This window comes from Peromyscus maniculatus, chromosome 2, assembly GCF_049852395.1.
Source record: "Peromyscus maniculatus bairdii isolate BWxNUB_F1_BW_parent chromosome 2, HU_Pman_BW_mat_3.1, whole genome shotgun sequence".
NCBI lineage: Eukaryota > Metazoa > Chordata > Mammalia > Rodentia > Cricetidae > Peromyscus > Peromyscus maniculatus.
The window spans coordinates 73,794,734-73,809,112 of record NC_134853.1 but is presented as its reverse complement, the minus strand read 5'-3'; the positions used below and the strand labels follow the sequence as shown (position 1 = coordinate 73,809,112).

Below are 14,379 nucleotides of genomic sequence, written 5' to 3'. Positions count from 1 at the left end.
TTTAACCCTGAGCATATCTCTAAGTCTCAGAGAACTTCAGAGGATGGGTCAGAACGAATGTAAGAACTGGTCATTAAAGGGGAACGAAGAGTGCTGACTTCTGGATGTGACATGGCTATCACACTCATCAGCTCACAGCACTATGGTTATTGAACAACTCCTGTTCAAGATCAAGCCAGTCAAAAGTCAGCATGGATAGGAAAGAGGCCCCTGAGGGTCCCTTGGCATTTGACTGCTGAGGGAGAGTTACTCTCCTTTGGGGATATGCTGCTGGTATGTGGATCACACCCCAGTGGATAGCTATACACCTGTGTGCACATGGACAGTGCTAACTGGACTTGGGAGGGAAATGACTAATACCAACAAAAGTAAATAAAAATAGGACATTAAACTAGGAGGGAGATGTGATCGGGTTACTAGAGGACATGGAACGGATGGTGGTAGATGGAATTCATCAATATACATTGTATTAATGTACAGAACTTATAAAGAATAATGATATTTTTTAAAAGGTAGAAAGATTGAGATAGGATAAAAATAGTGAACAAGAGAATGGGGCCTGACATGAAATACATCAGGGCACACAGTTGAATATTTGGAGATGGGGACATGTATGGTGAACTAATAATTTCTTTTAAAACAGAATTTGCGGAGGTGGGAGGGTGGCTCAGTGGATAAAGGTGCCTGCTGCCAAGCATAATGACCTGAGTTTGATTCCCTGGTCCCATATGGTGGAAGGAGAGAACCTACTCTCCAAATTGTCTTCAAATATCCACATTCACACCATTGTGGCCCCAAAATAAATAAACAAATAAATAGATAATTATTTTCAACCAAATGTAACACAACTATAGGAATTACAGATTCAGAGTTTTGCTTTTACTGACAGATCACTTCTATTTAAAAATAAATTTTAGAAGGCATGATACAACAGGCTACTAAAGAAGCATGAGGATAAGCAATGATAATATAGCATTGCTGAGCTAATTTGGAATTAATAATTCCTCAGTATCTTACGCATGCAAACTCTGTACATCCAATGCTCCTGTGATGGTGGACTCTCGCTGTTCAGAGAAAGAAATTAAGGCTCAAAGAACTAAAAATAAATAAACCAATAAATAAATGACCTTGAGAAGGTTATGTGTTTGGAAAGTGCCAGAGCTCAGCTAACACCCTTCCAGAGTCTCTTGACTGGCCCAGCACTCAGTCTATCCCTCGTTGTGTGATTTGGGGGAAGTTTCATAATCTGCAGTGCTTCAATTTCCTCACCTGTACAGTGTCAGGTCTGGATTGGGAACTGCGTAATCTAAAGACTCTCGTGTAGCTCTAGCATTCTATGAGCCTGAGGAGTGTGTGAGCCTGATTACAAAGATTGGCTGTTCACGCGCCAATCAGAGTTATTGAATAAACACCTCCCTACTGGATCATGTTAGGAGGGGGAGGGCAAAAGTTAAACACAATCCCCAAGACTTCGATGAGAGGGCTATAAAAACCGTGCTCTCCAAGCGGATCCATCCTACTTGGCAGCTGCCACCTCACACAGCTTCTGATATCTCTGTCAGAGGACTCTACTCCTTCGCTGTGTAAGTAAAGGGACTTCTCTGAATCCCTGGGTTGGATCGGCAAGCTGGGTTAATGATAGCCCTGTGCCTGGAAAGGGAAAAGTGTGTTTGCCTGGTGGTGTCTAAAACCTTGGTAGATTTGCTGCAGTGACTGTTTCTCTCTCTCTGAGCATGAATACTCATTTGTACCTTTCCTGAAGGTGGCAAAAATACCCCAGATGAAGGGTCAGTTTCTGTTTGCCTGTGTGGGGCACCTCTAAGCCTTTTATCTTGGAAAAATGCTGTAAGTGCTTTTGTTTGTAGGATTCTAATCAGGTTAGATTCCTGGTCATTTCTATTCTCCCTTTTTCTAACAACTACTTGTTGTGACATTTTTTTAATGTGTCCACTGATGTTATTTTCTGTGTTCTTCCCCCCAACACTCACTGATGGTACTAGTGCTGGTTTTTTTTTTTTGTTTTTTTTTTTTTTTGTCACACAAATGAACCCTTGGGGCCCTTGCCTTTTGCCTTCTCCTGGGTTAGATACTTCAGAGTGACCATCTTCAGTTATGAAGTCCCAAGCCTTCCAACACACTTGATGTTTTCCCCAGCATTTTCTACTTGAACCAGACACCGTGAGAGCCATGCAACTTCAGACGTTAGAAATCAAATCCTCCTGATTTACTTTGGTGTATTTTCTCTACTATCTTAAAAATAGTCAACCGTGAGAATATGTTGGGGTTTTCTTTTGTTTGTTTTTATAAACCCCTCTTCAACCAATTACCTAGGGCTCCATAGGTCAGTTTGGCTCAGTCAGGGCTTGAACTCTGATGCTGTGTTATTATTACTATTATAGGTAAGGAGTATGTGGGGAGCACACAGGTCCAGGCTGTAGTTTGAGGGGATAGGACAGGGACTGGGGTGTGGCTGCTGAAAACCTAACAGTCCCTTTGGTTTAGGGCACAGTTTGGGGGGAAGAGCACCAGGAATCAGGCTGCCTGTGTGCTGATGAGTCATCTTATCGTGTGTGCCTCTATAGCAGCAGGGTGGGCAACAAGGCAGCATCTTCATGCTCCCATACACATACATGCTGTGGACACAGCTTGGTAACCACAGACTTTCAATGAACTACAGTTTCATGCCTGTGTTTGTCTTGAAAATCCACCCGTCTTGAGCACAGAGAAACCAATGGACTTTGCCCTTATATTTCTCTAGGAGTTAAATATCCACAGGTTACAAATGACTGACAGCAGAACTTTTTCAAGGAAGGCAGAAAGAACAACACTTCAAGAGTCCATCCACCCTTTGCAGAAACACTAGAAATGGGGTTCTATGTCTGAAGCCATTAAGATGTGACTCACAGCCACCGAACGTAACTTAGGCCTTCTGGGCCTCGGGTTCCTCATCTTTAAGGTGGTAGGCTTGATACAAATATCTCCGAGGCCAGCTGAGCTCTGCCTCACTATACTTACTGTCTCCTCATGTATGTTAATACATACAGCCTTCTCCAGGATTTATGTGCAGCTGTCAATACACACACACACACACACATATGCAATCAAACATTGCAAAGAATGTGTGCAACAAAATGTGAGGTCTTCCTGCTCTATTCCACTCTGCAGAAGTAACCGTAGAGTGGCTCTATTTAGAAAGACTAACAAATAGTATATTGCTATAATTTCTTTTATTGTTTTTAAATAGGATAATAGTATATATTACATATTTCTCTGGGATTTTTTTACTTAATAATTAAGGTAAATTATTTTCCATAACATTTTAAAAAAAATAAAATGACTTGGGACCTCAGAAATCAGAAGTTGAGGGGTATAAAATTCATTATCTATCATTATCCATACCAGGCTGGCATTCATCTCCCAGTTGTGAACATTGACCAGTGACTGTTTTATGATTAACTGAGGGTCAAAATTTGTGCTGATGTGGTACAGACCTTTAGTCCCTTTGTAGAAGTTTAACTTGCTGTAAACAGCGTGAGTTGGACTTGACTTTTTCCTGTAATTCTTGTTGAGTAGGCATGCTTGGAACGGAAACAATAGCCTGGTAGTAACCAGAAACAGGGGTGCCCTTTGTGCCTTTTGGGCCATCACTGTTTTTTCAAACATTAAAAAACAGAACAGAAACATTTTGTGTTCTCCTATCATTTATAAAACAGCTTCATCCTTATCATACAGTTTAACAAACTTACATTTGAGCAACCACAGTACTCAGGGGTTGCATATGAGTCACTTGTAGTCAGACAACCAGAGCAGATATTAGTGTCAGTTAATATTAAAATAAAACTCAGACCTTTTATGACTTGCCCAGGGTTCTAACTATGGAGACAGAGCTAGTCCTTGAACCAAGCTCTGTCTGATAAACTGGCAGCAAATCTCCATGTGAATGGCAGACGGTTGTGAACTGGAGATATCTTGGTGTGATAGCTCTGAGCCCAAGGTACACTAGGGTTGTCATTAGGGCATTAGGAATTGTCTCAGGTCAATTCCTCCCACCAAACCTACTCTTCCCTTTGAATAAAAAGGTAATGAAGAGGAGTGTCACCCTTCCCCCTAACGGTAGGTATTGGCCCTACAAACAAATAATTTAGATTATCTTCTACTCCTTCCTAATCTAATGATAGGAAAGTGTTTTAGTAACTTTTCTATTGCCATGACAAAAAATACCATGACCAAGGCAATTTATAAAGGAAAGCATTTAATTTGGGGCTCACAGTTCTAGAAGGTTAGAGTCCATTGACTGTCACATCAGGGAGCATGGCAGCCATCAGGCAAGCATGGCAATGGATCAGTACCTGAGAGCTTACATCTTGAGACACAACCATCAGGCAGAGAGAACTAACTGGGAATGATAAGGACTTTTGAAGCCTCAAAGCCAGCTCCCAGTGACATATCTTCTAATCTTCCCCCAAATAGTTCCAACAACTGGTGTCTGAGTATAAAATATATGAGCCTATGGAGGTCAGAGAGGGACAGAATTGAACTGCTTTCTGGGATTACTGTGAGGAATAAATTGCATGGTAAATGTCAAGCAATTGGCAGAATGTTTGCCAATAGACAATAATGCATTATTACTACTGGATGAGTTTTCCCTTTTGTTTTAGTAAGGGCATTTTTTTTTTTATATCTGTCAACTTATTTGTGCCAATACCTAAACTGAAAGGGGGCTTTTATACCTTGATTTGAAGGTTACCACTCTGGTTGGTCTTTGCTCATCTGAAGATCTGAAGGCTTGATCTGAAGCTAAAAATCCTTGATGCTAGACATAATATATAAACTAGTCCCTTTCTGTGGCTGGGACTAGCAGTCTTAGAAATAATTTCCTCTAACTTTGTTGCCTCTGGCTTGCCCTAGTGCCCAATGACAGTACTGGGCTAGAGCAAGAATCTGTAGTGATATAGAGAGTAACAACAGTGAGATTGTCAGTTACACCTACTCATGAATTAGTTCAGCAGGCACTGATTCCTTGTATCAAGGGACAGAGTCCCAACAGCTTTCCCCAAAAGGATGCAGAGAATGGGAAGAGTAGCTGAAAGATAAAGCTGGGTGGCAACGCCTTCTTCCAGCTTGGAGCTTGGGCTACTTCTGAGAAGGCTGCTTGGATGTGTAGAGGTATCTCTCTGTTCTTAGCAGTGAAGCTAGGAATAACTGCAGCAGGGACCACCATGTGACTTCAGCAAAGGCCAGAATCTCTAGTCCAGAAGTTTTGGGGAAATTTCTCAGTGGTGTAACCCAAGTAGTCTCATAGATGGTTAAATATAAAGTTTACCCTGTGCCTCACCTGCTCTAACCAAAGTCAGAGGGAGGTTAGTTTTGAGGACAAGCACCCATTTCCCCTCTTAAAATTGTTCCCTAGACTAATCTTCTGGGACTGGAGACTAACAGAGAAAAGTGGGGGATAGTCATAGCCATTCAGAATACCCTGCAGCACCAGGAATCCACAGGACAGAGAGTCTGTCTGCTCTGAAGTTCCTTCCATTTGCCAGATTTTAGTGGATCACCTGGTTCAACCTCAGGGTCAGTGATCCCCAAGACCTCCTGGGAAAGCTTCTGTTCAAGGCCACCATGGATATTTGACATATTACCTTCATCCTGAACATCTCACATCTTATCTTCATCCATCACGAATGACTATATTTACTCAGGCAAAGGGGACCCAACAGGGCTCAATGGAAATGGGCCAGAAGTGTCAATGGAGCCCATATAGCCTGTCTGCACATCTTAACAGTCCTGGTCACCATCCATTGAAGCCATCCACAGTTCTGTGAACAGTTGTCTGGTATTCTTTTCTAGACCTGTCACCATGGCTTACCGATTTCCAGCCCTCACCCCAGAGCAGAAGAAGGAGCTCTCAGACATTGCCCAGCGCATTGTTGCCAATGGGAAGGGCATCCTGGCTGCAGATGAATCTGTAGGTAAGTGTAAGAAAGTCATGCCACACAACAGCATACCCATACTTCTACACCCAGAAAAGGCAACTTGATAATCAGTCTCCTTCCTCTCAGAGGAAGTAAAGGTTTATGTACTCATAGTCGGTGAGTATAGATCTTTAGAGCCCTAGAGTCTTACAACTTTTCAGTTTTTGTGACTATGGTATTTTCAGGAATATAGGTTAGTGGTCTTGAAAATTAACACACAATTTGATTTGACCAGTTGGTTCCTTATGATCAGATTTCTTATTATTTTGTCAAAAGTAATGCATAGATGATGCTCTGTATTTCCCATTGTATTACATCAGAAGGATCAGTTTTTGTTCTTTTGTTACTTGCTGATAGTAAGTTTGACCATGTGATTAGGATAATAATTACAAAGAAGACCAAAATGTAAAAGTGCTATTTCCTACCTTCATAGTTAATGGTTATTTTGTATATTGTTCATTGAAATTGTGTGAAGTTCTTAGCCTAAATAAATCTGTTTCCACAAAAAAAAAGAAAGAAAAGAAAAGTCTAGACTACCAAAGAAGAAACTCAAGCCCTCCATATTAAGAATCCAGCCTGTAGAAGGCAGAAATTCAATAACCAAGGAGAAATCAGTAACCATCGATTTCTTATAGCTATATCATGGACAGGGTATTGGGAACTTGCCCTGAAGGGAAATAGAAAATGAGCTAGATTTGGTTTGCAAAACAGAACTGGGTAGTGAGATCTGCCTTATCCCAGCTTGGACTGGCTGCTAATGAGAAGTCAGTTTAGACTAAGCCAGCCTAGATAGGGAGACACCTGGACTCTGGCAGGGCTTGTAATGGAGGAAATCACAGGATGGCATAGGGCAGTGTAGAACAGTCTTGCATAGTCTACCCTAAAATAGTAAGAGCTAAAGTTAAGAGCCTGTCCCATCTCTCATTCCACTGCATGGATATCCAATGAGATTTAGGACCGGAAAGGAGAGGGCTAGAGGGCCTTCCACATCCCATGACCTTCCATGTCCATCTGACCCTGCATGGCAGCCTGTAAATTCCCCAGTCATCAGTCTTAGAGCAACTAATACTTCCTCTCTGAAGGCCAAAACCCAGACAGGAACTTCAGAGATCTGAGTTTAAAGGGAAAGTGAAAGGGCCCTTGGTTTTCACCCTGATGAGGAATATCGCGTGTGGGCAAGACAACAGGATAGCACTGCCTTGCTTCTCCTCACGCTGCCTTTGGCCCATCTCTAGGCACCATGGGGAACCGCCTACAGAGGATAAAGGTGGAAAACACTGAAGAGAACCGCAGGCAGTTCCGAGAAATCCTCTTTACCGTTGACAACTCCATCAACAAGAGCATCGGGGGAGTGATCCTTTTCCACGAGACCCTCTATCAGAAGGACAGCCAGGGAAAGCTGTTCAGAAACATTCTCAAGGAGAAGGGAATTGTGGTGGGCATCAAGGTGAATACTCTCACTCCTCTTTCACCTTGTCTTCTCCTGTGCACACTCCCAGCACACTGGGCGGTCCAAGGCCTGAACTCAACAGCGCCCCTTCATTTCTCACCCTTTCCCAGTCTCCTTCCCTGATGGAGACCTAGAGCCTCTCCCAGACTGCTATTCCAGTGCTCTCTTTTCAACCAGGATTTTGCGAGGAATCTAGTCTCTCTGCACCCCTATTTCTTCATTTCTTAAGATGATTAGTACCCACTTCATGCATAATACAAGCGTGAAATGAAGTTTTAAAGCAGATCCTGTCCTGTAGCTTTTCAGTTAACAGCCATTATTTTTATTAAAGCGCTTGTTCTGTCCTCTTCCTGAGTCTTCAAGAGAGCATGCAGTCAGTTCTCCAGTGAAAAGTAGCATCCGTTGAGCGCACACAACTGCAAGCACTCCTTAATCCTTCACACAAAATGCTGAGGCAGATTTAGTTCCTGCCCTTATCCTAGAGAGTAGGAATGAAAACTGAAGCCCGTGGGGTGCTGTCAGTTGCCTGCACACAGGCTCCCTACCTCTCTGTTACCTTGAGCCCGAGTCACATCCTTAATCTCTTTACCTCCTGCCTGAACACAGTGCCTGGAGGAGCAGATGCTCAGCAAATGTCAGGGCTGACACTGTGTTCCCAGCAGGTTAGCTCCCTTCTGCTGTGAGCTGAACTATGCCCCTAGCAACTCAGATGCCTTCCTAATTTGCTTGCTTGTGAAAGGTGAGAACAGCCCCAGGAGCTTTGCTGTCCCACTCCTGTTTGACAACCTGTTCATTGTTTTATCCACAGCTGGACCAAGGAGGTGCTCCCCTGGCAGGAACAAACAAGGAAACCACCATTCAAGGTAAGAAGACAAGGAATGCCACGTGGGCTAGAACTGAGGGCAAGTGAAGGAGGAAAAAGGAAGACAAGGGACTATTGATTCTAACACCAGTGAATAGACCCCCATGTTTGTTTTCTTGTTTTTTCCATCACCCCAACACTCCTTGGTGCTGGGAGATGGAACCCAGGGGTCTTTAAACATCACTAGGCAAAAGCTCTGCCACTGAGGTACATATCCAGCCCAGATTGACTGCCTGCCTTCCTTCATTCATAGCTGTGGCAATCATTCCACAACTAAACTAACTAAACTATATCCCTAATACTTTTTTTGTTTTTGTTTTTATGGTGTGTGTGTGTGTGTATGTGTGTGTGTGTGTCTGTACCATGCTGTGTGTGTGGAGGTCAGAGGAATCAGTTCTCTCCTTCCAGTGTGTAAGTTCTTGGGCTCAAACTCAGGTTACCATTGGCAGCAAGCATCTGTATTTACTGAGCCATGTGGCCATGTGGTCAACCTTGTTTTTGTTTTTTGAGAAAGAGTCTCACTCTATAGTCCAGGCTGGCCTGGAACTCACAACAACTCAACCTGTCTCAGTTTACAGAGTACTGCATTATGGGAATAAACTAGAATATCCAGCTTTATGTGGTACTTAGTATTGAACCCAAGGCTTTGCAGAGCAAGCACCCAACCCCTGAGCTGCATCCACAACACATCAGTCCCACTTCTTCCATTTAATAACTTCGTGGCCTTGGGCGACACTACCTACTTTGCACAATGGTTATGGGGAATATAGTGCTGACCTCAGTATGCTGCCTAAAACAGATGCACTGCACCTGCGACCACTATTTTTACAGAAAATTCCAGGAGCAGTAGAGAGGAAAGGCCTCTGGTTTGGGGGCCAGTTTGGATCCTTGTTCCATAACATTCTACACAGATCTTTCGAAAGCTATTCACTGTCTAAGACATTAGCTGCACCATCAGGTTAGCTCAGCAGAATTTGAATCTCAGTTGTCACTTTTCACAAGTTCAAAATTTAAATGGTCAAGACATTTAAACACCAGCAGCCCCAATTTCCACAGTTATGAGGATGGTTTTTGACTATGAGGTCCCAGGTTTTCATTAGAGTATATCAAATATGTATATCAAAACTAAAGTTATTAAATCTAGGTCTTCTGGGTCTGTACTGTGATTAATGTTTATTTGCTTGTGTATTCTCAGTTCTCAAAGATAAACCATTGAAAAATTCCTTCACTTTATCAGGGTACCATGGTACCTTCATGGACCAGGTACAGGGTACAAAACCTTTTTTTTTCCTACTGTGATTTGCAGGGCTTGATGGCCTCTCTGAACGCTGTGCTCAGTACAAGAAAGATGGTGTTGACTTTGGGAAGTGGCGCGCTGTGTTGAGGATTGCTGACCAGTGTCCCTCCAGCCTTGCTATCCAAGAAAATGCCAATGCTCTGGCTCGCTATGCCAGCATCTGTCAGCAGGTGCTCTCCTCTCACCATGAGCTGAAAAGTAGACTATTCCTTTCTTCAGAACCTCTTTCAATTTCATTATAATCAAGCACAATCTCTCTTCTTCCCTTACTAGTGGATATATATATATTATATACTATATATATATTTTATATTATATTATATTATATTATATTATATTATATTATATTATATTATTATATACTATATATAGTATAATATATATATTATATACTATATATATAGTATATTATATATCATATTTTATTACCTTAACTATAGCCACATGTATAGGGAGAACTCTGGTTCCACAAGTCAGTAGGAGTCCTATTAAACTACGACTTCAGGATCAATGCTATCAATAACTTCCCTCTACTGTTGTCCCATAAGCCAAATCTTAAAATAATCAGGCTCTAGAGCAGTGGCTCTCAACCTTCCTTGTACTGCAACCCTTTAATACAGTTTCTTATGTGTGGTGACCCTCAACCATAAGATTATTTCATTGCTACTTCGTAACTGTAATTTTGCTACTATTATGAATTATAATGTAATCAATATCTGATATGCAACTCCAAAGGGGTCATGACCCACTGGTTGAGAAATCCTGCTCTAGAGTCAGGGAATCTGCTTGTTTATACTCCATAATGCCCAAGTGATGATCATCTTAAATCCCTAGCTAGAGGGTGATCCAAACTTGGAGAGAGGCTCAATTCAACCTGTTTCTTCTAGGATGGTGCCTGGATGCAAATATTTCCAGGCAACATGTGCTAATGTATCTCTGGGTTAGAGTTAAATTTGATTTGTAACTTGTGGGTATTTTGTTCAGATTACTAGAGCTGTGGTTACCCGGAAATTCCCAGTGTGAACTGTAAACTCTCCTTCAATTCCTTAATTCATACTAGAGAGTATTTCTTACTATTAAACTTGGCCGTCTTAAAAGGATGGCCACCAGTTTCTTAGATAGCTAGAATGGTCTATAGTTAGAAGAAGATAAAGAAATGAAGTGTTTGCATTTTTAAACCCACTCTAGAAAAGCTTTTCTTTAACTTCCTTTCTGTGTGGATATGTCTACACCACAGTGCTCACTAGATACTTCATGTTTCCTTTGATCACCTTCAGCTAAATTGCATAGCATTTCTACCTAATACCATCCTTTTCTATCAGCCACATCTGTTGGCTGCTCGCTAGCAGAGGACCACAGTGAGCATCCCTCATTTTTGTACCTCCTCCACTTTCTTTTCCAGAATGGGCTGGTACCTATCGTTGAGCCAGAGGTGCTGCCTGATGGAGACCACGACTTAGAGTACTGCCAGTATGTTTCTGAGAAGGTGGGTTTGAAACATAAAGTTCTCTATTCCAGTTAATTTTTTTTTTTAAAGAAAAAGCTTTTACTTAAACATCGCTGAATTTCAGAAACAACCTTTACTTTAGTGTCATTATATAGCATTGGAAAGGTAAAGAGGTGCCTATCAGCCCTTTACACTTTAGTGTATAGTATCTTGTAGTAACAAGATTTGGATTTTACGGTCCGTTTGCTTACTGTAGGACCTGGAGCAAAGCATATTGCCTCTTTTGGACCTCAATTCTATGTGTACATTATCTTAAAATAAAAGGTTCACATGAATCATATTGTTCATATGGGATTTTCTAAACCAGTCATAGATGGTGATTTTCTTCATAAATCATAAGAAAGTATGACATACATAATATTGCCTAACCTGGATTTCTCCACTTGTAAAAGGAATTATGTTGTCTGAAATAGCATGTGAAAGAACTGTTTCTAAAATGTATGTTATTATTATCATTAAGATTCCACAGAAAAGTGGAGGATAGTTCAGATGTCACAAACTATTGAATCAAGGCATTCTCAGATGATGGCACTGACCAAGGAAATGGGAAGAAAAGAATGAGAATTCTCTAGGAAACAGAGCTATGATAGTAGTTCCTGCAGAGGAACAGCTAATGGTAGAGATGGTCCAATATAGTTAGGCTCAATGATACACTTTGCAAATACATGGCCCAAAGGAGACCTGGAGGCCTCAGAAGCTTTCATCAAGAGACACATGGAGATTACTTTATCTTGCACCCTTGTAATTCAGAAGTGCCAGGGTCATGTGATTCTAGAACTTATTCCAAATTTAATCTATTTGGCCCCCTTTTTCAGGTCCTGGCTGCTGTCTACAAGGCCCTCAATGATCACCATGTTTACCTTGAAGGCACCCTGCTAAAACCAAACATGGTGACTGCTGGACATGCCTGCACCAAGAAGTATACACCAGAGCAAGTGGCTATGGCCACTGTCACCGCTCTCCACCGCACTGTTCCTGCAGCTGTTCCCGGTAATGCCTTAAGGTCTTAGCTCATATCTTGAGAGCCACAAACATGTGTATTTGTGTGGAGCCTGTTTGGATCCTTGGAACAAGATAACATCTTCTACCTCACAGGCATCCAGTAGTTTATGTCTACTGTGTGATGCCAGCTATCTTCAGTCTATCTGAAGGCTCACATATGTATATTTACTCAACATTTCACTACCCTCCTTATTCAAGCCCTTCTCTTCTTAGCCCAACTAGCCTTAACAATGGCAAACTGATTTCCACAGAAATCCAGTAGAAGATTAAGGCATTATATTTCTTTTAGGTCTATTGCTTGTGTGTGTGTTTCCTAACTGGGACTAATGTAATAGAATGGCTTCTCTCATTCCAGGTATCTGCTTTTTGTCTGGAGGCATGAGTGAGGAGGATGCTACACTCAACCTCAATGCTATCAACCGTTGCCCTCTGCCAAAGCCCTGGAAACTGAGTTTCTCATATGGAAGAGCCCTCCAGGCTAGTGCACTGGCTGCCTGGGGTGGCAAGGCTGAAAACAAGAAGGCAACTCAGGAAGCTTTCATGAAGCGAGCCCTGGTAAGAAGTTGCTCACTTTTATCTTCTTCACAGAGTTGATATGTGGGACCTGACTGTCTTGCTTGGAGAAGCATGATTCCCTACAGTCTGTGAATGCTCCTACAGATAGTGTCTATTAAGCATTAAAAATGTGATTTAACAGCTAAATAGGAAGGTTGGGATTAGAAAGGGTTTTGATTTTTCTCTCCTGGTCAGACAGTTGATGATAGAAGATAGAAAGGCATTGTCAATCAAGGCACTTCAGAGGGAAGGTTGGAGGATCAAGGCCTGAACTTGAGATGACTTTCATTTGGAAATATGACCAAGAAAGGATATGGTGAAAATCAGCAGTTATATAGTAGGATGAACCAAGGATTCTATATACTACAATATAACATACTACATATAACATACTACAGAGAAATTAAAAGCAAAGTTTCTGAGATTAGCATTGAGGAGCATACCAGTGACCCTCAACAAAACAGTTCCAACAAAGAAGGGCAAGGTGCCCATTTAAGAATTTTATTAGAAATTTTTACATGTAGCACTAACTGAACTCAGTGGGTTATTAACAAAAACTAAAAAGGACAGGGCATGAAACACAGAGGTGAAGTGTTGGGGATTCCTGGAGGAAGTAGGAAAGAGAAGTTGAGGTATATATGCATTATTTACATGTATGAAATTGTCAAAGAATAAATAAAAGATATTCTATTTAAAAACAAAGGAATATTGTTAGGAAAAGACCCCGAAAGGTGTTCAGGAGAAACAAGAGCCAAAATGAGTTTTATTCTACTAGTAAATATTAGGTTTAAAATATGCTCGATGAGACAAGTACCAGGGAGAACAAGGCAGACACAGGCACTGTTCTCAGGGAATCTGGAGTTTAAAGAACTAGGAGAGAGGATGGCATGAATAAATGTAAAGTAAAAGGAGCCTGAGGCAAGAGGGAGATTGGGGAGTGAGGGTCACTGAAGGTAGAAGGACCAAGAGGATACCAGATTGTAAGAGACTGTTATTGGTCTCAGAAAGACATGAAGGAGGGAAGCGATGGGCAATCCGCGACCCAAACCTCAAATGATAACAAGGAAGAAGACAGAAGGAGGTGGTACCAACAGCAATACTCAGCAGCATTATTAGAAAGAGTTAAAATAATCAAATGGACGTGTAGGTGGTTTCAAGTGAGCAGCAGAGAGTATCAAGCCAGGGGCTGTGGTTCCTTAATTCAGTATCTTCTCTTATGTTTGTTTTTTAGGCTAACTGCCAGGCAGCCCAAGGACAGTATGTTCACACAGGCTCTTCAGGTGGTGCGGCCACCCAGTCGCTCTTCACAGCCTCCTACACCTACTAGATCCTGTCACCCACCAGCCAGCCTCCAGCTCTCCTAAGTATTTTGGTTGGAGAGCTGAGAGGTATCAGTCAACCCTGGGGATTAGATAAAGTTTGATTGAACTGCTTAAAACACAATATATGTGAATCACAAACACAGGAGAAAAGCTGAATCGGCTGTTGAAACACGAGTATGAGCATGTCACACAATAGTCTCTGAATACCTCCAGTTCCCCATGTTCCAGAACACACACCCAAGAAAGAACAGGCTTTAAAGGAAAGCCAGTGCCCCATGCACAAAGCAACTGCCAAGGAAAGCAGCTCAGAAGCGAGGGGTGGAGAAGGGCATTTTAACAAACATACTTACCAGGGGTTGGTTGTGAAGGATGCACAGCAACGGAAAAAGAAATAAAACGTGTATAAATCTTC

General features: G+C 41.8%; 1 protein-coding gene across 1 annotated transcript; it reads left to right on the top strand.

Moving 5' to 3' along the window:
* Positions 1-1,287: 1,287 nt before the first annotated feature.
* Positions 1,288-14,379, top strand: Aldob (aldolase, fructose-bisphosphate B). The gene is made up of 9 exons (XM_006973661.3): positions 1,288-1,583; positions 5,848-5,969; positions 7,208-7,419; positions 8,231-8,285; positions 9,591-9,751; positions 10,984-11,067; positions 11,904-12,078; positions 12,446-12,645; positions 13,877-14,379. The coding sequence occupies exons 2-9, from the start codon at positions 5,858-5,860 to the stop codon at positions 13,970-13,972; spliced, it is 1,095 nt and encodes a 364-aa protein (XP_006973723.1). The 5' UTR covers positions 1,288-1,583; positions 5,848-5,857; the 3' UTR covers positions 13,973-14,379.